Raw genomic sequence first — 25,808 nt, forward strand, 5'->3', positions numbered from 1 at the left:
TAACTTCTTTATTGGCCGCATTTTTTCTTCAGTCCTCATTGTAAGAACTATCCAAAAAATTGAGTTGATTGCTCTGAAGGCTTACTGGTTTTATTGCATATTTCCTTTATCATTCCTTCTTTTTCTTCCAGTGTTTTCCTCTATTTTACTGTTGCATTTATGAAGAAGGTATACAATTTCTTTCTTATGAAGTATTCATGTAGAGTTGTTAAAAAACCTGATCATATTGCTTAAGCTTCAGTTTTCTCCTCTGTAAAAACAGAATGACAAGAGGACTATTAGTACTCCTAATTTATAGTGTTACTTACAACGTTATTATGATTAATAAATTTGATAGTTCACAAAGAGGCCTTAAAGTGTTTACTGATGCACATTTACAAGTTCTCAAAAAGTTTCCACTTACTGTTATTTTATATTCATTGGGCATTTATAGTTTGTCTGTATTATATACAGCTATAGTTTTGTCTCTCACTGAACATTTATAAAGCATTTAACTTTATATTGTGGGTTGAAAATAAAAAACAAGGTGGAGTGTCTCTACTTATGAAGTTTGCCATCCAATTTGAGAAACAAAGCAAAAGGATTTAAGATTTATAAATGAAATGTGGTATATGCATAATGGAATATTAGGCCTAAAAAAGGAAGGACATTCCAACATATACTACAACATGGATTAATCTGTAAGATGTCATGCTAAGCAAAATAAGTCCGTCACAAAAGGACACCTATAATGTAATTCCACTTATAGAAAGTACCTACAGTAGTCAACTTTGTGAAGACAGGAAATAGAAGGGTGGTTGCCAGGGTGTAAGGGAGAGGCAATGGAGAGTTTTTATTGGTACAGAGTTATAGCTTGAGAAGATGAATAATTTCTGAAGATGGATGGTGGTGATGATTTCACAAAACTTAATGTATTCAATTGTAAAATGAAAAATGGTAAATCTTACATGTATCTTACCACAGTAAAAAAGCTTTAACATTTATTTATATAAGGGACAGTTAGAGTGAAACACTGCAGTGCGACTGATAAACCAGCAGATTATAATTTATCCAATGTCATTTTAATTTTTAAATGTTATTTAAAATTTAAATGTGATATAATTTCATAAAATGTACCCATTTATTTTTTGCATAATATAAAAATAAAAGGTACAAAGTGGTATACAGGGAAAAGTAAATCTTCCTCTGGGATCTCTGTTTCTTTTCCCTGAGACAATGCAATTACTAATTACTTATGTATTCTAGCAGAGATAATATTGATATATTGAATATGTATTATACATTATATCATAAATTTTCTTTTAGTATACTGTTATACAAAATATATTATTTATATAACATGTACTATTTACTACTATATGCATAGAAATAATATGTAATGAAATAACATAGCTCATATAGTATTTTAGTATTTCAAACACTACACTTATTTTTATATTCCAATTAATTTATATAACTTTATATAATCCTGTATACGATATGTCATAACTTTCTTTTTCCATAACTTTCTTTTTCTATCTTGTATAGCACATTAAAAGCAAGATTGGTCTTTTTTTTTAAAATTTAAATTTTATTTTTGTATTCCCCATACAATTGCAACCCCCTTATTTTGACCCCAAATCTCTCCTTTCCCCGCGCCCCCCCCGCCCATAGTGTGTCTGTGGTTCATAGTTGTTTGCTAAGTTTGATCTTTTTTAAGAGCTACATACATATCACAAATCACTCATTGAGAAGCAAGAGCGTTTCCAGTCTTTTGCTGTTACTATCACTGTTTCCCAGAATAATCTGGTACATATGTCATGAGAATAGCAGGTTCTTTGGGAGTCAGGCAGAATTGGAAAAAGCACCGAGGACTGTCAGTAGTAGTAGCAGACCTTGTGCTTGGGCATGTACCTAAACTGTTTCCTCTTTTGTAAAATAATGAATAAATAAATAAACAAACAAATAAGTTGGGAAAGAAAGTTTATGTAAAATGCTTAAGCGTGTGCCTGAGCCATAGTGAGCTACCCAGAAATTAGTATTAAGCAAGCCTAATACTTGCTTGGGGAGGCCTTGGGGCTATATTTCCGCTCTCATAACCAAAACAATCGTAAGTATAATTGTTACTAAATTAAACCAAAGCAGAACGCGCTCTTTCCGCTGAGGTAGTTTGGTCTCTCCGGGCCGCCGTCGCCGAGCATGCGTAAATAAACGTGGCGGGACGTAGGTGTCATGGCGGCCCCCATCTGAATTCCGTGCAGTTTCCGGAGTCTGGCGTGTCGATTCCCTCCTTCGGACAGGTTTGTTATTTCCCGTCTGCTGGCCGAGGGCGGCTAATGGATCAGTGTGGGGCAGAGTGTGGCCACAGATCCTTTTATAGCGGAGCCTTGTTTTTCCATTTTCACTCTCGGATTGAAGCCAGTTTGCTGGCTTGTTTGCCACTTAGACACTTGCCAGCTGGGCTGGGGGGATGAGATGCTGGTGGCGTTGCCAGAAGTGAGGACGGGGGTCTTGGGCTTCTGGTTCTGCAGGATCGTGAGAAGCATTTAAGGAACCCGCTTTCCGATTGCCAGATTTCATTTGTTTCCCCACTTTCTGCATTCGTGTTGCGGGGACTGAGCAAGGCGTGTGCCGGGTCTAGCTTTCATGGAGCTGTATCTTAATACTTTTATTTTTATTTCAGAAAATCCTTGTGTAGTTTTTCGCCATTTAGGATTTCTCCCCCCAAGTGCGGTCACGATCATTTTTCCATTAGCAAAGGGCCCACCGTTCTCTATTCTCTACTCTCCTCTCTCCTTCCCACCTCCCCTGTTGAGTTTAAATGAAATTGACCAGGACTAGTAGCTTGTTTCTTGTTCTCGTTGAGTCATTAAACCTCATTCTCGGATTCTCGGGGCCACACGTGTTTTTAGATTGGAAGGTGATCTAGATACCTACCTCATCATATTGTGCATGTTTTAAAGATTTATTTATTTATGCATGCAGAGTTGGGGTACAGGCCAGAGATGCGGGGGGGGGGTAGTGAGAGGATTCACCAGAGACAGAGTGGGGAGCAGAACAGTCAGACTGGCGAAATACACTGCTGAGGGGAGCAGCAGGCAAGTCAGGGGAGGTCTGCTGTGCCATGTGGGAGGCTCCCTGGCCGGGGATCGAACTTATGCTGCAGAGGCTGTGGATTGCTCCATAGTGCGGTGCTTAACCCCTTGCGCCACCAGGGAGGCCCCTATATTATGCGTGTTTTACAGTTTGTATTCACACAGGCTTGTTGGTAGTGCTGCATGATTTTTGTTACTATGGCCAGAAGCTGGATTACTGTCAAGGGAAATATGGCAGATGCCAACACATTTGTTCAAATCAGTCTGAAGTTGGCAGTAGTAAGGAGCATCCATTAACCCTGCTCTATCAAGTCTGATCCCTTTTAGGTGGAGCTAAGGGACCTTCCAATGGTTTTTGAACTTATTGGCAGCCTGCTCTTTCTAATTAGTTTTTTTCTAAGATTTATTTATTTATGTAGACAAGAACTGGAGTACAGGTCAGAAGCACCAGAGGGTGAGAGGATTCACCAGAGCTAGAGCGGGGAGCAGAACAGGCAGACAGACCGAAGACACTGCTGAGGGGAGCAGCGGGCGAGGCAGGAGAGGTCTGCTGCGCCAAGCAGGGTTCTCCCTGGCCAGCGGGGAATCGAACTGGTGCTGCAGAAGCGCTCAACTGCTGCGCCACCGGGGAGGCCCTCTATTTAGTTGTTTTTAAAAGATTTATTTAATTGAAGCATACAAAAACTGAGGTACAGGCCAGGGGGCCAGGGGGAGAGATGATTCACCAGAGACAGAATGGGGAACAGAACAGGCGGATGGCCTGAAATACGCTGCTGAGGGGAGCTGCAGGTGAGTTAGGGGAGGTCTGCTGCGCCATGTGGGTAGCTCCCTGGCCGGCCGGGGATCGAACTCGCACAGTGGAGGCTGCGGACAGCTTCACAGCGCTGTGCTCAACCGCCTGTGCCACCGGGGAGGCCCCTCTAAATAGTTTTTATTTCCACACTCATCTTTCAAGAGGATTTGAGATAATCAAGAGGTATTGCAGATGATCAAGGTACTCACTTATTTTAAACTTAGGGTTGAGAACCAATTTACACATTAGAAGGTATAGTAGTAAGATAGCTTAATTTCTTAGTAATTTTGCCACCATCACTATATGAAAATACCCTGATCTCCATTTCAAAATCACCTAGAGAGCTTGTTTCAGATTGCTAGTCTTTACTCATAATATCTGAGTTAGTAGGTCTGGAGTGGTGCCTAAGAATTTTCATTTCTAACAAGTTCGCTGGTGATGCTAATTGTACTGGGAAGACATTATGAAAAATACTGGCATGGGACTCATAACTATAGCTGTGCACATGAGAATTACAGGAAAGTTAAAAAGAAAAATGATGCCCAGGCTCTGTTCCCACAGATTCATTCAGTTGGCTTGGGGTTCAGTTGTTTCGGGGCAAAGCCTATTCAGGTGAATACAATGAATACTGAGGCTAGTGAACTTCTGTAGTGAGTCTTGGAGCTGTTTAGTGGAATCCCCTGGGCAGGCTTTCTGTTCCCATCCCTAACTTCCACTCTTGGAGATTTTAATTCTGAATGGGATCTGAGTATTTGATATTACGAGAGTTCTCCCAGTAAATCATCTATGTAAGTAACCACTATTCTAGGATACTGCATTCTCTTTTCATTATTTTCAGTATCTCCCTTTTCACTGACTACTTTTATGCCTGTTAACTAATTTAGTTGAATGTTAGATTTCCTCTACGTTGGAGAAAAAAACCTTTATATAATCCTATCTTGCTTTACATTTATTTATTTGCTAAAATAAGATATTATTTTAAAAACCATTTGAAAGACACAGATAAAGGAAGGAGGAAACCTAAGACTGAATGGTGCAGATTCCAAATCCATATTCTTTCTAACCCCCACCAATGGCCCTTGTGCCAGAAAGTTGTTTTCTTTGGTAATTCCTATTTTAGGGTCCTGAAGAGGAGATCTTTTCCCATAAGCCATCTTCATTGTTTTTTTTTTTTTTTTTTTTTCATTAGAGTAGAGCTTTATTTCCAGGAAACAGTATGTTAGTTGGAGATGGGTATTTTTTTGAAAAACATCAAGGTAGATCTTATATGTACTACAGAGTTGGGGGGCTCAACAGGAGGCAAAGTGAAAAGTTTCTAGTATTTGCTTATCATCTTGCTACAACCAGAAATCCACATGTGGAGATGGCATCTAGGAATACAGTCCTTTATGAAGTTGTTCTGTCTGTCTTTGCATCGTAAGTACTAACCATGGGTCTGCCTGGGAGAGCTTGTGCAACCAACCCATAGCTCCTCCTTGGATCCTCAGTCTTGGAAGGAGGCTCTAAATCTCTACGCTTCTAATGTTGACAGCAATGGCGTGAATGATTGGAAAGTGGTTTTAATTTTCTTTCTGGTCATTTAATTCTGTCACACTTAATGTCACTAAGGGAATGTCATCTTCTCGTCTGTCAAATTAAGAAGTTGATGAGGTTTCACAACCACTACCTGTTATCACTGAAGCCTCCCATGAGGTGTTCTTCCAGCCTTTCAGCCACACTGAGTGTGATTAGAAACAGATTTTATGGAGTTCATGATCAAGGGGACCTCAGCTTTGGTGTTGGTTCTATCACAGTGTGTCAGGCAGTAGCCCTGATACCTGTGTGCTTCAGGATCACTGTGTGAGAAGTAGTGAAACCGGATGCCTGCATGCAGCACAAGCCGCTGGGCAAGTCTGGCTCTTTGCTGCTGCTGCCTAAGTGGCAGGAGCGTTTGGAAAAAGTAGCAGTTCTCTGCTTGGCCCCAGAGCACTGCTTGTGGGTAGTGCAAGCGGCAGTGGGTGACGGGCTTTTTACTGCCACCAGTGGCCCCACTGGGGCTCAGGCTGCAAGCAGAGGCCAGCAGAGATGCTGCCCCTGGGCATGCAGCCCTTGGTTCAGGGCTGCTGGGAGGAACATTTGCTCCCATTGGCCAGCTCCAACCCTGTGGGTCCCTCTAGCTGTAGGCGGTGCAGAGGCCCATGGATTTGGTGCCTGGATGGTGGAATGGACTGATCAGGTGTGAGCTATGAGCTAATTGGTAAATGGTCCAATCAGCGATAGGATGGAAAATGGTGCTAGGCCGCCTCTGCTGCTTTCCTGTTATTCTTAAACTTTTATTTCCTTATTACGCATTTAACATTTTCTGGAGGCTTAACAGTTCCTACTACCAGTTTGTTAGAAGCAAAAACTTCATACTGATGAGTGAGATTGTTCAGGTGCTTATGATGTGAAGTCCGGCACAGGAACCTCAGCATTATATTCGTCTTCTATTGCTTCTCTAGAATGAATTTCTAGAAATGGAATGGCTGGGTCAAAGGATATGTATGCTTTAAGTTTGACATTGTAGAGTAAATGAAGTCAGGCTTTTACGCCCTCCTGCCTCTAGCCTCTATGGCTGCCACCTGCAGCCTTGATCGTGTTAATGCAGAAGGCGCTTGGGAGTGTGGGCGTGGGGCCTGCGCACCTTTGGTTAGAGACACCTGGGCCCAGAGAACTTGGACATGCGCATGTTTAAATAAATGTGGGCACCTGCGCTGAGAGCGAGGCCTAAGAGGGCGGCAGCATGGCGATTAGGAGGGCAGTGGCGTGACTCCAGGAGGCGAGCTGGCGAGAGGGGGACTGAGAAAGCTTCTTGTGGGCTGGGAGGCAGGTAGCCCGGCCCCCCTGCCTGCCTCCTTGCATGCCAGCCTCCCTGCTTGGTGTGCCTGTGTACCTGATTCAACATTAAAAGGCCTGTAAAATCTTTAGAGGCCTCCAGGACTCTCTCCGTCTGTCTGACTCAACAGTGAACCTGCCCTGTGCGTGTTTCCACAACTCATACGTATTTCCAGCTTGCTCTCCAGAAAGGTACATCAGTTTTACCATGCTTTCAGCTCAGCAGGGTTTTCATCAGTCTTTTTTTTTTAATTTGGGGTAGTTGAAAATTAATTGTATGAACACCATTAGTGTGTTTGAGCATTCTTTCCTACACTTTCCTATGCATATTTTCACTCTTTACATTGATTTGCCTGTTTTTCCTGTGCACAGCTTTTTTCTGGAATGTGTTTCTTAGGGTCACAGTAGACTTTGCATTGTTTGTGCTTTGCCAGCGAGAGGGCGTCATAGTGGGAGAGCTTGGTGTTGAGAGAAGGCCTAATTCTAGCTCTATCTCAGTACACAATTCTATCTTCTATGAATTTCAGTTCTGTAAAACAAAGCTTAGTATTCCCTGCTCCCTAACTCTGTACCACAGAGGACACCTCTCATCTTTCTTTTTCCAGTCTATTTCCCTTCAGTGGATCCACACACAATTATGTGTGAAATATGAAATCATTTTGTTATGGGGTCACATGCCTAGAAAACATCCACCATGATGTTTTTCCAGCACAGAACCCTATCCTGGGGTGTTTGCTCCTGTTCCTAACAGATGCTTAAATTTGACTTTAGGCAAAGGTTCCTTTGTTGTTTTGATTTTAACCCTGGGGTGGCAGGTGCTTTTAAAAGCCCATCCTTGGCTTTGGCTCAAGTTCTAGCCTCTCTGTGGGGAGACACAGATCTGATCTGTTTCTTCATAGGACTCACGCTCTGATTGTTTCTCTTTATTTTTTTTAAGATTTATTTATTTATGCATATAAGAGCTCAGGTGAAGGCCAGAGGTGTGTGTGGGGGTGCGGGTGGTGGTGGCAAGAGGATTCACCAGAGACAGAGGTGGGAGCAGAACAGGCAGATTGATTGAAATACACTGCTGAGGGGAGCAGCAGGAGAGAAAGGAGAGGTCTGCTGCTCCCTGGCCGGGGATTGAACTCGTGCTGCAGTGGCTGCGGATAGCTTCGTAGTGTTGAGACTTAACCTCTTGCGCCACCAGGAAGGCCCTGATTGTTCTTTATTGAGCACCTCAGGCTCAAGCTAGTACTCCTCGCCTGCACCCTCTCCAACACTGCATCCTCTGTTCTGGGCACCGAATCTTGTCTAAGGCAATGCCAGGTCCGAAGAGTTCTCGATGCTGGGGTGTGCCCGAGGCAGCGATGGTAGGAGTCTGTATAGTAGCTGGCATTTTCTGTGTGGATTGTACTGTGCTGGTGTCACTGTTACCACAGCTTTTCCTATTCCTTCCTCACTGTTGCTCCTAATATGGGCTGTGATTGTCCATTTTTTTCCTTCAGGGGTTGTTGGCTTTGTTCTGCTGCAGTCTGCTTGTGTGTCTGTGGAAGAGTCCAGACCTGCATCTTCACTCCACCATTTTGCTGGGCTCCCCTGGAAAATTGTTGAATTAAAAAAAGAGGACTTTCGGGCCTCCCCGGTGGCGCAGCGGTTGAGCGCTGGGTTGCGAAGCTGCCGGCGACCTCTGTGGCGCCGGTTCGATCCCCGGCTGCTCCCCGGTCACCGGAGGAGGGTCCCACATGGCGCGCAGACCTCTCCTGCCGCCCGCTGCTCCCCTCAGCAGTGTACTTGGGTCCTTCTGCCTGCTCTGCTCCCCACTCTGGCTCTGGTGAATTCTCTCACCCTCCCGCACTTCTGACTGTACCCAGTGCATGTATAAACAAAACGAACAAACAAACAAACAAAGTAAATAAATAAAACATGCCTCTATTAAAAAAAAAAAAAAGTTAAAAAAAAAAAAAGAGGACTTTCAATATTAATCTGTCATGTAATTCATAATCTGTCCATAGTTCTTGGTTGGCATGCAAAGGTACTACCTGAGCTCCTTTCTTACTTACCTTGACTATTTCATAGAGTAAGTAGTGATAGAAAAAACCTTCGGGGTTAGGTTTTTATTTCAACTTCCTACCCAGGGTGAGGTTTTCCGTTTTTCTCCTTCTAGGGTAAATGAAATTTTCAGGCTTTTTCTGCCCTGCTGCCATGAGCATCTATGACCAGCACCTAGGGTCTTGCACGCACACCTTCAACTATAGACACCTGGGCCCGGGGAGCACAGGGCACATGTGTATGTAAATGGGAACACCTGGGGCAAGGGGCTAGGGGCTATACGCGTGGCCTCACTCTGAGGCAGGACTGGCGAGAGAAGAGATGGGGATAGAGAGAGGAGAGGAGACAAATACTGAGAGAGAAAGCAGGTCTGTCCCCTGATTCAGCATTAAAGGCCTGTGAAAGTCTCCCGAAGGCTCCAAAATTATCTCTTCATCTGTGAGAACCGACAGTGAAGCTACCCGGCCTGGTGTGGTTGCACAACACTCCTATGTTCTAGAAAAACTAGGTAAGTTCAGTTTAAACATGCGTTTTAGTCATTCAGGCAACAAATACTGTGTTCCTGCTGTGCACTTGGCATTGCTATAGGTGCCATGAGTGTCATGGAGAAAAGAGATGATGCTTTTGTCCTTAGGAAGCTTGAACTGTAATGAGAAACACAGATGCAACAGTACATATGTGTCAGGTAAACGCACCATGGAAAAGGAAAGCATACAGCAGGGCTAGGGGAGTAAAGAGTGTGGGGATGCTTGATCAGTGTGGACTTATTTTAGATACGGTGGCTAGGAAGGCCTTTCTGAGGAGAGTATTTGAGTAGAGAGAGGGCAGCAAGCCATCCAAACACCTGGGGATGATATTCCAGGCAGAGGAATAGCAGAGATGAAGGCCCTTGAGTCAAACTCATTTGGCATCTTCAGGGGGAAGCTCGGAAAGGTTAGTACATTTGGGAAGGAGCAGGAAAGAGGGTGGGAGTAGAGATGGGCTGGATTTTGTTAGACTGGGTGGTCTACAGTAAGGAATATTGAGACCCTGCAATGGATTTGATGTCATTTTAAGCAGTACTTGGGATAAAGCAGTGAATAAAACACAAAAGCCTTTATTCTTATGGAGTATATATTCTGGTAGAAAGACATAGACAGTAAAAGATAATGAAAGCATCTCAGCAGGTGGTGAAGTGCTGTGGTAAGACAACTAGGCAGATGAAGTATGCGCACAAATTGAGTGTGAAGTTGTTCTCCCTAAATTACATAATTATGTAAACGAAAGGCAAATCAGTAAAATCTGGTTTGAAAAAGAAACAAGGCAGGGAGGTGGGGATAAGAAGTGTCTGTATACCTGGTGGGGAGGGAGTTGCTTAGAGGGCCTCCTTGGTCCCCTGGGAGCCGTGTCCCGAAGGCCTGGGGGGCATTCCATGCAAGAACAAGACCCTGAGTGTTGTGACCTGAACTTTGTTGCCACTTTGCAGCGGAAACACGATGGGGACACAGAAGTCATGGAGCAGGTTTGCAAGGCAAGACTCTGCTTGTGCCATTGATTGAAAGCACACAGGCTAGTAAAAGCTGATCGTGTGACAATGGTGTGAGGAATGAAGTCCAGAGAGTGGGATAGGAATGGGGACAAAATTTTATGAGGGACAGGGAAGGGGACATCGGGACCATATGTCAAGAGCCATTTTCGTCAGAAAAGTATTTGATGTTATCGTAGGCCGAGTTATTCCGAGACCACCATGGAGATAGTCATGTAATTAGGTCAACAGCGGCCTAGGCGTCCCTAGGCCTGCCTCGTGATACGAGCTGTACTCCATAGGTAGTCATGGAATGCTCTGCTGTGATTTGGAGATAGCAAGTGGGTCACAGTTGCCCATGAGTGGCCGGCTAGTAGCCAGCTCATAGGAAGCCACTCCTGAGATAGGTGTGCACCTGGTGGGGATGAACTAGGTGGCTGCCAGGAGTGAATGGGGAGAGTGGTCAGGAAATAGGGCCAGAGAGTTGTCAGGAGGCCGATGGCTTGTCCCCGTAGGTCTTTGTAGTGGTTTTGACTTTTTACGCTGAGCTGGGCTATCACTGGAAGATTCTGATCAGGAGCTTGAGATGAACCTAGGTTTTAATGAGCTCCTTTGCATCTGTGCTGAAAATATCCTTTGGGAATTAAGGGTATAGTGGGGAGACTTTCAACATAATCCAGGAAAGAGTTGACGTTGATTTGGGCCAAAAATATGACAGTGAGTATGGCCAGAAAATGGTCAGATTCTGAATATATTTTGCAGTTAGAGCCAGCAGAATTTTGTTAGTGCATTGGATTTAGTGAAGAAAAGAGAGGGATGGTTGCAGAAGTTTTGGCTGGAGCAGGTAGAAACTTGGCATGGCCTTTATTTTTATTATTTATTTATTTAGGTGTGGCCTTTAAATATAATGGGGAAAGTTGTGGGAGGAGCCGATGTGTGGGTAAGAGGGCAGAAGGGAGGATCAAGAGTTCTGTTTTTGACATTCTAAGTTGGAAATAACTACTAGACATTCAAGCAGGGGTGTTGGATAGGCGATTGCACATGAGTCTCAAGTTCAGGGGAGGACCGGTGCTGGTTATGTAAGCATATAGTTAATGTTTCAAGCCCGTGGTCTGTATAAGATCAACCAGGCAGTGCCTGTAACTAGAGAAGGGAAGTCTTGTGGCAGATCCATGGGGGCATTCCAACATGGAGATGTTGGAGACGTGGAAGAACCAGCAAAGGAGACTTGGGCCTGTGGCTGCTGTTCTGGGAGGAGGACTCAGTGGTGCCCCAGAAACTAGTGAGGAAAATACCTTAAGGGAATGGTTAGGAATGTCAAATACTGCAGACTGGGGTATATGAAATGCCCCAGAATTGATCATGGTGTATGTTGTTAAAAGTCATGGAAATCAGGAAGGCAGGTCTGGAGGAGAGGTTGGGATAGAAGCCTGGTTCAGGACACAGCCAGAGGGCAAGGTGCTGGATGTGAGTATCGGCAGCTCTTCTAAAGATGAGAAGTGTCATAGAGATGGCCAGTAGAGGAAGTGGGGTCAAAATAAGGTTTTTGACTTTTTTTTTTTTTTAAAGATTTATTTTTTATTTATTTATACAAGCACTGGGTACAGTCAGAAGCGCGGGAGGGTGAGAGAATTCACCAGAGCCAGAGCGAGCAGAGCAGGCAGAAGGACCGAAGTACACTGCTGAGGGGAGCAGCGGGAGGCAGGTGAGGTCTGCGCGCCATGCGGGACCCTCCTCCGGTGGCCGGGGAGCAGCCGGGTATCAAACCAGCGCTGCAGAGGCTGCGGGCAGCTTCGGAACCCAGCGCTCAACCGCTGCGCCACCGGGGAGGCCCGGTTTTTGACTTTTAAATGGCAGAAATAACGGTGTGTTTCTATCCAGACAGCAATGGTTCAGTAGAGAGACAATTTGTGGTGATGCCAGAAGAGGGAACTTTACTGGAATTCTGTGCTGGGGAGGTTAGAGAACTATTTAGAGGGAGGTGGACAGTTCATCCAGGTAACAGATGGGTAGGCTGAGTGCCTGGGCACAGAACCATTTCCTGGTAAAAGAAGAAGGCTCCATCTGTGCGGGATGGGGACGGGGACCTGCAGGTCTGCCTCATTCAGACCTTCTGTTTTCACTACCTTCGTTAGTCACTAACAGGAGAGCTGTAAGAAGTTACTTTTCAGAAAGTTCCTGAGTTAGGAGTTTCTTCACTGCTATAAAATCTTCATTCTTTGCTCTAGTGATGCCTACCAGGCATCTAAGAAGGCAGAATTTTCTAACTTTATTTGACCACTGGGCCATTAGTTTTAAAATTGAGATAACATTGGTTTGTAATACTGTATATGATTTAGAGGTATAGGATCACCCTCCACACAGCCACTTTTCCACTGGTAATATTTTAAAAAAATAGAACCAGGGCATACCCTGGTAGTGCAGGTGGTTGAGCGTTGCGCTGTGAGGCTGTCTGCAGCCTCTGCAGTGCCAGTTCGATCCCGGCCTGTCAGCGAGGGTCCCACATGGCACAGCAGACCTCTCCTGTCTCTCCCGCTGCTCCCCTCAGCAGTGTATTTTGTCAGTCTGCCTGTTCTGCTCCCCACTCTGTCTCTAGTGAATCCTTTCACCCTCCCACGCATCTGGCCTGTACCCCAGTTCTTGTGTAAATGAATGAATAAATCTTAAAAAAAAAAAAAGAACCAATTTGAGAAAGACGAACGTAGTTCATTTCACCGTGCCTACCTGTTGAGTTGGCCAATATGAATAGAAAACCTAGTTCAAACTGATTTAAGTCATGGAGGCTGCATCTGGCTTTAGGCATTGGTTGGATCCACTTGCTCAAATAATGTCAGTATGGCTTTTCTGTCTTCAGTTATTATTAGACGTCATTTTTTTTTTTTTTTTTTAAAGATTTACTTGTTTATACAGCACTGGGTACAGTCAGAAGTGCGGGAGGGTGAGAGGATTCACCAGAGCCAGAGCGGGGAACAGAACAGGCAGACTGACGAAATACACTGCTGAGAGGAGCAGCGGGTGGCAGGAGAGATCTGCGCGCCATGTGGGACCCTTACCCTGCAGCCGGGGATCAAACTGGTGCTGCAGAGGCTACAGGCAGCTTCGCAGCCCAGCGCTCAACCGCTGCGCCACCAGGGGAGGCCCTAGACTTCACTCTTCAGATAGACTTTCGCCCTGTGGAGGGCACATCATAAGGACATCCTTACAATTTAAGTACTTCAAGGTACTTCAGTGAAAAGAGAGAAGTCCTTATTGCTGTTAGTTTTGGTGTTGAAGTCCTTGGGGTGATTCCATTGGTTGGGCTTGTCATGATCCTCCTGGATCAATCACTGTGGCCTTGAGGACGGGTTGCTCTGTCATGTGCCCCATCCCTGTGTCTAGGAAGGGAGGCCTGTGAGCACAGGCCTGCTGTGACCACATGGTATGTTTAACTGTAATTAACCAACTGTTGATTGATTGCCAATTGGATTATTTCTAAGTTTGGTTCTCACTAACAATGTAAAACTCATTGCGATTTGAACTGTGGTTTATCTGATTTAAAGGCCCAGAATTGTCATAGTTATAATGAGTGCATTACAGTAAAGGATGTTATATGAGCCTGGTGGGAAGCCTCTCTCTTGATTGAAGGTTGTTAATGGAAAAATGGGAATCAAACAACTGAAAAGAAGGAAAATTAATCAGAAAGACTTAAGACTGGTGATGACCATGGAACCTTGTTCCTGGTTCAGGTTATGCAGCTGAGGAAGAGCAGTCACTCTGTATACCTACCTTAAGCAGGCATTAGGCGTCTGGCTTACCTGGTGTGGGATCCCTGTATTTCTTTGGGTGAGTGGGCATCTCAGTCTCAGGTTGGTCTTTCAAGTGAGAATAGCAGCAGTTCACCTCAGAGCTGCAGATGGCTCACGGGAGGACTTGTGAGGTGCTTGCTTCCTGTCTGTACGTAGGGTTAGTAGGACTATAAGTGAACTCTAGTACAGTTTCTTTTTCTTTATCCCCCTAGAAGCTTTTTCCTTAAATATTTTAACATAATTGTAGTCACTTGCAGTTATAAAAATCATGTGGAGATGCTGTACACTTAACTAGTAACATCTTAAGGAACTCTAATACCCTATCACAGCAGAACACTAACATTGATATAGTCAAGATACAGAGTATTTGCACCACTATCAGGCTCTCTCTTACTATTTATAGTCTTTCACTTTACTCCTACCATGTCCTCTCCTTAGTCCCTGGCAACCAACTATTCTCCATTTCTTTTTGTTAATTCATTAAAAAAAAATTTATTTATACAAGAACTGGGGTACAGGCCAGAGGCGTGGGAGGGTGAGAGGATTCACCGGAGACAGTGGGGACCAGAACAGGCAGATTGACTGAAAACACTGCTGAGGGGAGCAGTGGGCGAGTGAGGAGAGGTCTGCCGCGCCGTGTGGGCATCTTCATGATTGCTATGTAAATGTAATTACAGAGAATATAACCCTTTTGGGTTGACTGTTTACTCTGGTTCACCCATGGATCAAGAGTATATTTCTTTTTCTTGATGAGTAGTAGTCCATGGTATTGATGTACCACCGTTTAACCTGTTGAAGGCCATCTGAGTTGTGCCCAGGTTTTAGATATTAAAGAGAAAGCTGCTGTAAACGTTTTTGTTTTTGTGTGACTATGTCTTTATTTCTTATGGGTAATCCTCCCCAGAGGTAGAGTTTCTGGGTTGCATTGTTTTATGAGATAACACCGAACTTTTCCAAAGTGGCTGGACAGTCATATTCCCACAGGTCTGTATGAGTGATCTGGTTTCTTTGCATTCAACACCAACATGTGGTGTTGTCAACCTTTTTTATTTTACCTGTTCTTATTGGTGGGTAGTGATCTCTCACTGTGGTTTGAGTTAGTATTTCTCTAATGGTTAGTCATGTTGAATCACTTTTCATGTGCTTATTTGTTCTTTGTATATTCTCATATACAAAGGTGAAATGTCTCATATCTTTTGTCCTTTCTCAAATTATTTTTACTGTTGTGTTTTGAGTTCTAGATACTCATTTGTCAGATAGGTAGTTTGCAAATATTTCTCCCTTTCTGTAACTTGTCTTTTCATTCTCGAAAGTAGTTTATTGCAGAGTAAGTTTTAATTTTGATGTCAGACTTAATTGTTATGATCATACTTTTGCTGATCCTAAACTTTAAAATTTTTTTAAAAGATTATTTATGCATACAAGAACTGGGGTACAGGGCAGATATGTGGGGGGTGAGAGATTCACCAGAGACAGTGGGGAACAGAACAGGCAGATTGACGGAAGTACACTGCTGAGGGGAGCAGCGGGCGAGATAGGAGTGGTCTGCTGCTCCATGTGGGTAGCTCCCTGGCCGGCCGGGGATCGAACTCGTGCTGCAGAATCTGTGGATTGCTTCATAGTGCAGTTCTTAACCCCTTGCGCCACCAGGGAGGCCCTGATCCTAAATTTTTTACCTAGCTTTAATTTCAGAGAGTTTTTCTAAAAGTTTATAGTCTTATATTTCACACTTAAGTCCATGATCTATTTTGAATTAATTTTTGTGTAAGATTTTACATAAGGGCTTAAGTTGAGGTTCATTTTTTTTTTGTCTGTACTTGTCCAGTTGTTGAAAAGGGCTATCTTTCCATCATTGAATTGTTTCCACTTTTGTGACAAGTCGGGTGGGTATATATTACTGTGGGTCTGTTTTTGAGTTTTCTTTTCTATTGGTCTGTTTCTGTTCCCCCCCCCCCACATAGTCTTGATTATTATGGCTATGAGATAAGTCTTGAAATTGGGCAATCCAGGGCCTCCCTGGTGGCACAGGCGGTTGAGCGCAGTGCTGTGAAGCTGTCCGCAGCCTCTGCAGTGCCGGTTCGATCCCCGCCAGCCTTGGAGCAACCCACATGGTGAACAGACCTCTCCTGTCTCCCCGCTGCTCCCCTCAGCAGTGCTTTCGGTCCGTCTGCCTGTTCTGCTCCCCACTCTCTCTGGTGAATCCTCTCACCCTCCCGCGCATCAGGCCTGTACCCTGGCTCTTGTATAAATAAAATAAATCTTTAAAAAAAAAAAAATTTGGTGCTAAAGCATGAAAAAAAAAATAAATTGGGCAGTCCAATTCCTCCCACTTTTTTTTTTTCAAAGTTGTTTTAGATGTATTAAGTTCCTTTTTTAAAAATACATACATTTAAAGAGCAGGTTTATTAGGGAAAAGGAACAGAAGAATAAAAGACACTTGCATAGGCAGAAGCAGGCAGAAAGAGCTGCCCTGAAAGGGACAGGTTTGCTGAGAGAGGCCTGCATGGTTGCAGGCGGGCGGCCTTGAGGAAGCTGCTCTGCTGAGGGAGGTCAGTGCAGAGAAATCCTGGGCAGGTACAGGTCACAGGCAGGCAGGAGGCTACTGCCCCGCAGAGGGAGAGAGTTGGTGAAAAGAAGCACCTGCAGGTGGGCAGAAGGACTGTCCTAGATATATTAAGTTCCTTTCTGTGTAAATTTTAAAACATTTTTTTTCCTGTTTTTATGAAAAATCTAGCTGGGACTTCGATAGGAGTTACTTTAAACTTGTTTATCAGTTTGGTCTTCACTAGCATTGTGGGGTCACAATGGGGTTTCATTACTGGCTGGTCGACTGGTTTGGATGTTCAGTACGCTCTCTTGTCTTTTTCTGATTCTTCTGTAATGGTTCTTTAATGGGCTGTTTTGGGACACCTGGTTAGAGCCAACGGTGGAAGTCAAGGCTCTCCACTTGGCCTTTGAGTTTTGTGGGTTCAGGTATTTGGTGGGGGCTTTTTTCATTTTTCTTGGACCTTGGGGTTTCTGGGTTTTTCAGCTCCATGTCTTGAATGGAGGAGGCAAAAGAAAACCCAAGGAACGTACCATGTATATTGTTCCTTGGGCTGCAATGACCCTTGCCAGTCTTCTCTCTTCACTGTCCTCTTATTTTTATTTTACATGTAATACGCAGCCTTTTAGTTGTGCTAAGTTGGAGGCAGAGGGAAAAGTAGATCTGCTCCATCTTCCTGGAAGCTGTGTCCACGTGTTCTTAATTATGAAAATCTTGAATATTTGAGCAAGTAGGATAGGGCAATAATACCAACATATCTGCTTCCTAGATTTAAAGGTTGTAAATGTTTTCCCATATGTTTTAATCTATTTTATACTGTTTCAAAGTCAATTATAGGCTTAATGACATTTCACCTCCAAATATTCAGTGTGTCTCTGAAAAAAAAATTTCAAACATAAGGGCAGTACTTTATATCTCATGATTTATAGTGATATCTTGTTATCTGGTGTGCAGTTCATACAAACTTTGATTTCCTTAGTTCCTAAAATGTCTTACAGCTGCTTGAACAAAGTAAATCTAATCAAGAACATGAATTCCATTTAGATGTTATGCTTTTAAGTCTCCTTTAATCTTCTACAGTTCCTGTCCTGTTTCTTTTCCTCCACGATACTGATTTGTTGCAGAAATGGTTCCAGTGAAACCTTGGAATGTCCCACTATCAATAGGATTTGTCTGATTGTTTCTTTTTTGTCCTCTCCTGCATTTTCTTGGAATTTGAGCTTAAGGGGCCTCCCTGGTGGCACAGGGGTTAAAGTCCCAGCACTATCAAGCTATCTGCAGTCACTGCAGCACGAGTTCGATCCCGGCCAGGGAGGTGACCCACATGGCGCAGCAGACCTATCCTGTCTTGCCCGCTGTTCCCCTCATCAGTATGTTTTAGTCAATCTGCCTGTCTGTCTCTGGTGAATTCTCTCACCTCCCCATGCCTCTGGCCTGCACCCCACTTCTTGTATGCATAATTAAATTAATCTTTAAACAAAACCCAAAGGTAGACTCAATTATAATTTTTTTCTCTGTGATAGGGAAGATGCCTTCCGCGTCCTGTGACACACTGCTGGATGACATAGAAGATATTGTGTCACAAGAAGATTCAAAGCCTCAAGATAGGCATTTTGCAAGAAAGCAAGTTGTTCCAAAGGTGCGAAGGCGAAATACCCAAAAATACTTGGAAGAGGAAAGCAGTCCACCAAGTGACAGGTAACTTTTTTTTTTTCTTTTTTAAGTTATATTCACTTTTATTTTGGAAAAACTGGCACTGCCCATCTATGTGGCATATACAATGTTTGTTTTTAAAAATCTTTGAACTTTTGTGTGTGTGTCTATTTTAATGGTTTGAAATGGAGTAAAGTGATTGGTTAAATAGGAAAGATGATATATTTCATGTTCTTTGAAGTTAGAGTCTACAGTAGTATTTGCCCTTTCACCTTCAGCCCCCCCACCCCCCCCACCTCCCGCCCATTTTCAAGGATCTCTTTGATATCACTGCAGTGGTGTTTTGGGCATTTGATTTTTTTTTTTTTTTTTTTTTTTTTTTTTAGCAAATTTACCAGTACTTACAGTCAACTAAAGGCACTGGGCATGAATAAGTTACTGTGTTTTTTATACTACTGCATTCTACTGCGACCTAGCCTAAAAGGATTATGCATTGTGTGATTTCAGTATGCCTTTGTTTATCTAGTAAACTGTCGAAAGTTTTAATACACTTGATGGTTTGGTTGGACATTTAGATTTTAAAACCTATGCATTATATTTTAATAATTGAAAATGATCAAATTTGTCTTAAATGTGTTCAATGTAATTTCTATGTATTTATACATTATTAGGACAGTCCACATTAAGTTTTCTTTTCCTAGAAATATTACTTTTTTTAGAACTATTTTTATATATGTATTACTTTAAATAATGTCATTGAGTGGCAGTTTTTCATTTTGATTTATTTATTTATGTCACTAACTATAGAACTAGGAATAGAAGTCCTTTGTGAGCAGATATATGCACTTAATTTTTCTTTATTTGCTTTTGCTATAGAACTATTTTCTTTACTGGTGTTGTTTTGTATATGCTCTTTTAGTAGTTGAACTTAGGAGAGTTCATTAATAGTACTGAATTTCAAATACAATTCAGAGAAAAGGAGTTTTTTTTTGATAGAAAGTCTTTAATTTCTTCTGTGGTCTGGAGAAACCAGATTCTTTATTGCTTTTTAGAATTCTGTGGTTATTAGACTTTTTAGACTTTTGGTATAATTACAGATTATGGAATAAATTGGTACATTTAATGAATAGCTTGCAAATGGATTGTAGTGAGTGTGTTTTTTGTGTAATATGCCCAGAAATCATCTATTACTTTTTATTGTAAATATCCGAATATCCACTAATGAGATTTTTTTGATGGATTGTTTAATAGCACTATTCCAGGCATACAGAAAATTTGGATACGAACATGGGGTTGTTCTCATAACAATTCAGATGGCGAATATATGGCTGGACAACTAGCTGCTTATGGATATAAAATTACAGGTAATGAAATCAGTAATGTATTGATCAAATTTTTCAGAGCTAGATTTTTAAAGCTGTGTGTTCTAGCTTCAGCTGTTAAAGCATATTTTAGCATTATTTAATGACATTTGAGGCAAAAATAAGATAGTTTTTATACATTGCTTGCCTTGGTAACTCTGGATATCATATTTTAGAAGACTTAAAACTATTTTGGAAGACTTACAGAAAATTAGTAAAATTAAGAGTTCTCATATGCTCTGTACTCAGCATCCCCTAACATTTCAGATAGTATATTATTATTGTCAATAAACGAGGAAATTAACATTAGTATTATATTGTTTTCTGAACGACAGCTCATCCTTGAATTTTGTCAGTTTTCCCATTCATATCATTTTTCTGTTCCAGAATCCAGTCTAGGTCCTCATCTTACATCTTCTTTGTTTGTCTCTTTAGTCTCCTTCAATCTCACACTTCCTCAGTATTTTTCTTGCGTTTTATCCTCTTACCACCTGTGGAGAAACCCAGTTATTTTGCAGAATATCCTTCAACTTGGGTTTGTTTGTATCTTCTCATGATGAGAATAATTTTTTTTAAAGATTTATTTCTTATTTATGCATAAAAGAACTGGGGTGTAGTCCAGAGGTGGGGGGTGATGGTGGTGGTGAAAGAATTCACCAGAGAGAGAGTGGGGAACAGAACAGGCAGAGGAACTACTAAAATACACTGCTGAAGGGAGCATTGGGCGAGACCGGAGAGGTCTGCTGTACCATATGTGGCTTAGCTCCCTGGCTGGTGATCAGATGCATGCCACAGTGGCTGCCTATAGCTTGATCATGCTGAGACTTTAACCCTTGCGCCACCAGGGAGGCCCCATGAACACATTTTTGGTAAGAAGAACACAGTTGTGTTCACTTTATCTTTCTCTATGTATCATACGAGGGGCTTGGTGATATCAGTGTCTTTTTCCTAGTGTATTAAGCCTCTGTGACCAGCTAGCTCTGTAGCAAAGTTGCTATTTTTCTTACAGTAGATAACAAATAACCTGTTTCTGCTCAGTGTTTTACTCACTAATTTTAGTATTCTTCAGTGCACTTTGTCTGCATCAGTTACTACTCTAGTGATTTTTCTGCTTTCTTTGTGCCTTCCACATTTATTGCTGTAGCTCTTACCTAAAGAAAAGCTGTCCCTTCTCCTTACTTGCGTCAATATGGTTTCACGGGCATTTACTGCACAAGTCATAGTCCAGTACTGTCATTATTTTGCTATTCACGTTGTTCCAACGTTGGTCATAGGACTTACTCAGGCTGCCTCCTAAGGCCTTCTCAGCATGCTTCCATTGTTTGCTGTGCACTTCCTTATTTTCTGGGACCACAAGATGCCTCCCTAGGCTGTACTAGAGTAGTCTCATATCTTCCGTTCCCCAGCCTTGGAAATAGCCATTTTCCTACAGAGTCCTGATCGCTTTCATTAGGAGGATGGTGTTTAGAAGGAGATGGTGTTTAGAACATACACATAGGCACTAGATGTGCTTTTTGCTCCCATGAAGTGAAGTGCTGCTAGGTCCTTTCAGTGGGCAGAGCTAGGAGGTATGTGTGTAGACTGACTGGTGCATACCCACATCTGAATATTTTGTATCGATCTGTATGTATATTGATTGGGACCAGAATTTCTATGTTTTGTAAAACGTACCTGCCCGGTATTTAATATAGGTTGTTTTGTTTATTCCTTGTGGTCTGCTCTGACATCCCTATTATACAGGTGAGGCGGGACACCTTGTGTTTACCTGAAGTCACATAGGCAGTGAAGTCTGTTCTAAAACACTGCACTTTACCCGTATTCACAGTTGCTTTTGCGTGTGTAATTGGCGAGTTCTAGCTTCAAGATCGCATGTGAAGATCAGAGAGAATTGGGATTTATTCTTTTCATAGCAGTTTCCTTTTTTTTTTTAAAGATTCATTTATTTTTATACAAGAGCTGGGGTACAGTCCAGATGCGCGGGAGGGTGAGAGGATTCACCAGAGACAGAGTGGGGAACAGAGCAGGCAGATGACAGAAATACACTGCAGAGGGGAGCAGCGGGCGAGACAGGAGAGGTCTGCTGCACCATGTGGGATTCTCGCTGGCCAGCCGGGATCGAACCCGCGCTGCAGAGGCTGTGGGCAGCTTCACAGCGTGGCGCTCAACCCGCTGCGCCACCGGGGAGGCCCTTGATACTTAATCTTGAGACAGCAGAATCTATCTTATGCCTTTGGAATTACTTCTCTGTATTTATTAGCAATTTTTAGTATAATTTAGCCTGAACTTGCCATAACGTATTCTGACAGTGCAGTTTGAATAGTAAGAAAATGGCCTGTAAGATAATTTCCTAAAACATTAACAAAAACAGAGCTCGACTTTTTCTAGGTGACATTAAATATCTAACACATTTCAATTTCAATTTTAGCCCATTAGCAGTATGTCTTTGATCTTATAACAGTATTTTTCTATGTAACATAATAGTCCTGATGTGTTTATATAAGAATATTAACTTTGTTATGTAAACCTATTTTCATCTTATTTGGGAATAGTAACAAGAATTGGAGGCAGCCACTTGAATATTACTTTCATGTTGGGTATTACTTTTATATACTTGGTGGTACTTGTATTTATTCATATTTGTACTGATTTTATAAGTTCTTCATTTCTCTTCATTGTCCCCACTTTAGACATTCATAGTCAGATTTTAACTCTAGTCTGGCTTTCATGTTGACTGTAGAACCACTTTCCTCACTTGTCTAGGTGCTGTCAGCCCAGGAAATATGAACTGTTACTTTCTGTAAAGTCTTTAAGAAGGAAATCTCTACAGATTTTATATTTAGATTAGATATATGAATGATTTGAGATTACCTCTGCCAGTCATCTTTTTAATTAATTTGGCATGGGGTTAACAAAATTATTACTGCTTAATAATTTACAGTGTTTCATTAATGAAATATAGATCTGAAACATTTTCATTTAACTGTATAATTGATAGGAAATAGGTGTAAAGTGATATGAAATAGGTATAAAATAAATATTATTCAGAGACATACTGAAAACAGTATACACAGAAATTTAAAATTGACTCTCAATTACCAGTTGCAGATATTTTTACTGTTTGGGGAAGAAAGAAATTGATGGGTATGTACTTGAAATTGCTGCTTTTAACTTTGTGAATCTGGGAGTGTAATTATCCCCTGGTAACACCTTACTCAGAGCAGTTTGCTCTTGTTCATTGCCTCTTTCAAACCTTTTTTACTTTAAGGAAAAAAGGTGTTTCATAACCTTATAAAACAGTGTATACTTGCTTATTTCAAATAATGGAACCCACTGAGGAGAAATGTCATTCCCTAAGACTCAGAACAGTTAAACTGCATCATGGATAATCATATGCATGATATAATTAGTATCATGCACAGCAGTTAAACTGCCCTGATAAGTAACAGCATGGTGTTTGAAAGAAATGTGATGCAAACATGTGTATTCCATGAATATGTTGCTCTTGAAGTCAGCAATTTTTGCAGAATATTCTTTTTTTTCCAATAATGCCTTGGGTTATTATTTACAGATGTTGGTAAATTGTTTTCAGTGTCCTTATTGGTGGCAGATCTACAATATCTTGAGAATACATTCGATGTTAGAATGCTCACTGGTCATTTTAGGCCAAATTTGATGTGATATGTTGAGCAATCAAGGCATTTTTGTTTATCTTAATTGATTCTGAAAGCTGTCTTAATAGAGTTCAAAAACTTTTGATAATAGTGATTTCAGCACTTTTTGGATATCTTTAAACCTCACAACTCTTATATAATTTAATAAAGAACTCCCAATGATTCCCTAATCCAACAGAAATAAAGGATGGTCTCCCAAACCTCTTAGGGACAGCTGTTACTTATATGTAGATAGGTGTTGCAAAGAGAGATGTTTAGTTTGTAGTAATATCTGTTGTGAATGAATATAGAATGTGCTTTTTGATTAATGGGAAAAAATTACAATGCCATTGACTGAGGTTTTAGTGAGTTATATTTGTGATGAGCCTACCTAAGGTAGAATAGAGTGTTTAGCTTGGGCACCCACAGTTTCAGAGAAATCACTGAAAAATTGTTGGGATGTTACAGTTCCTGATAGTTTCTTTCTATATTTGTGTATAGTTTATTCCTACAGCAAGTGTTCTCTGAACATGACATCTGTCACAGGGTATAGTGCTAGGTATGAAGACAAGAAAATGAACTAAACATGCATTCCAATAGACAAGCTTATTTTTTGGCAAAGGGAAAACCTTCCTACTATATGTAAACCCTTAAGTTTAGTGTTTAAGTTTGTGATGTCTTCTTTTTTTTTTTTTTAAGATTTATTTACTTATTTATTTATACAAGCACTGGTTACAGTCAGAAGCACGGGAGGGTGAGAGAATTCACCAGAGCCAGAGGGGAGAGCAAAGCAGGTAGACTGATGAAATACACTGCTGAGGGGAGCAGCGGGCGGCAGGAGAGGTCTGTGCGCCATGTGGGACCCTCGCCTGGCGGCCGGGGATCGAACTGGCGCTGCAGAGGCTGTGGGCAGCTTCGCAACCCAGCACTCAACTGCTGCGCCACCAGGGAGGCCCATAATGTCTTCTTTTTATTTTTTAAATACAGAGTAAGCAGAACCTGATTTGCTCACAGGGCTTTTGTAATTTATATTGTAGATATGCTTGTGATAATGTCAGGTCAGAATATAACATGGAGTTAACAAAATTAATAATGCTTTGTAGAAACAAACACTTATTGATTTAATATAGGAGATAGTATTATAATTGAATGACTAATGTGTCAGCGCCTTTCCTGGACCTGGCCATTTAAAGTAGTTTTAAAATTTAACTCAGAGATCAATGGCTTTATTAGATTGGTAAATGGAAATGTTTGTGTAAGGAATACATTTAATGACCATATATGTGGTTAGCAGAATTTTAAGGATATTAAAGCTATTCTTTTGTGTTTGGACTTGAAGTTTTAGAAATCATACTTGTATATAAACAAAAACCTTTACCTTTTCCTCCTCACCTTTTTTTAAGAACTGGTGAACATCCTATCTCACAAAAAAAAAAAAAAAAAAAAAAAAAGGCCTCCCTGGTGCAGGTGGTTGAGCACAGCGCTGTGAAGCTGTCTGCAGCTTCTTCAGTGCCGGTTCTATCCCCGCCAGCTGCAGAGCAACCCTCATGGTGCGGCAGACCTCAACTGTCTTGCCTGCAGCTCCCCTCAGCAGTGTGTTTCAGTCAGTCTGCCTGTTCTGTTCCCCACTCTGTCTCTGGTGAATCTACTCACCCTCCCATGCATCTGGCCTGTACCCCGGTTCTTGTATAAATAAATAAATCTTAAAAAAAAAAAGAACTTCAACCCTTCACATTTCCAAATTACAATTAAATGAAAAAATGTATATTATACTTCTCCTAAGTGATGCAGTTACTTTGTGCTGGCTAGTTATAAGTGAAAATGGAATTTTTGGAGCATATTTTTCAGAGAAGGGAGCTGAACTAATTAAAAATTGATTTAAAAGCCCACTGTTTCTTTGGTTACTGCAAGGATCCATTGAAATAACTTTGGCTTGAGATGACTGCATTTTTTTAGGATGAGATTGAGGCAAGGAGATGGAAGACCTGTGACCTGCACAAGTTCATCTAACTAATATTTGCTGGAGCTCACAGGCAGCACAGCCTGTGCTCGTTGCATTATGCTGTGTGGTCACCCAAAGTTGATATTGTACAGGCTGTTCTGGATGGAAATTTAATAATGACTTTTTTTTTTAAAGATTTATTTATTTTCATACAAGAACCGGGGTATAGGCCAGATGCGCAGGAGGGTGAGAGGATTCACCAGAGACAGAGTGGGGAACAGAACAGGCAGATTGACCGAAGTACACTGCTGAGGGGAGCAGCGGGCGAGAAAGGAGAGGTCTGCTGTGCCATGTGGGATTCTCGCCGGCCAGCTGGGATGGAACGGTGCTGCAGAGGCTGCAGACAGCCTCACAGTGCTGCGCTCAACTGCCTGCGCCACCAGGGAGGCCCTAATAATGACTTTTATTAGAGTAATTTATTTGGTTGCCTATCATTTTGAAATTTCCTCCTTAGGAGCCTTGTGTGTCACCCTTAATGGAAGTCCTATTTTTTTTTTTCTTAAGAGTTATCTCTTTCTTTAACTATAGGTGTGGAGTCACAGGAGAGCTACCTAGTT

General features: G+C 41.9%; 1 protein-coding gene and 1 pseudogene across 3 annotated transcripts in view; one reads left to right on the plus strand and one right to left on the minus strand.

Annotated features, from left to right (window-relative positions):
- Positions 1-2,202: 2,202 nt before the first annotated feature.
- CDKAL1 (CDK5 regulatory subunit associated protein 1 like 1) overlaps positions 2,203-25,808 on the plus strand; it is a 648,948-nt gene continuing 625,342 nt past the window's right edge. Inside the window, exons 1-3 of one of the 3 annotated variants that reach the window (XM_037518925.2) lie at positions 2,203-2,279; positions 18,109-18,283; positions 19,490-19,602. In XM_037518925.2, coding sequence (XP_037374822.1) covers positions 18,114-18,283; positions 19,490-19,602 — 283 coding nt within the window. In that variant the 5' untranslated portion in view covers positions 2,203-2,279; positions 18,109-18,113. Of the gene's footprint in view, positions 2,280-6,230; positions 6,913-8,674; positions 9,260-18,108; positions 18,284-19,489; positions 19,603-25,808 lie in introns of those variants that run through there. The other 2 variants (XM_054698342.1, XM_054698343.1) reach the window with 2 other exon arrangements.
- On the minus strand, positions 4,981-5,635 carry LOC119251679 (protein N-terminal asparagine amidohydrolase-like; annotated as a pseudogene).

This window comes from Talpa occidentalis, unplaced genomic scaffold, assembly GCF_014898055.3.
Source record: "Talpa occidentalis isolate TD23 unplaced genomic scaffold, MPIMG_talOcc4v2.1 talOcc4.2, whole genome shotgun sequence".
NCBI classification, from domain to species: Eukaryota; Metazoa; Chordata; class Mammalia; order Eulipotyphla; family Talpidae; genus Talpa; species Talpa occidentalis.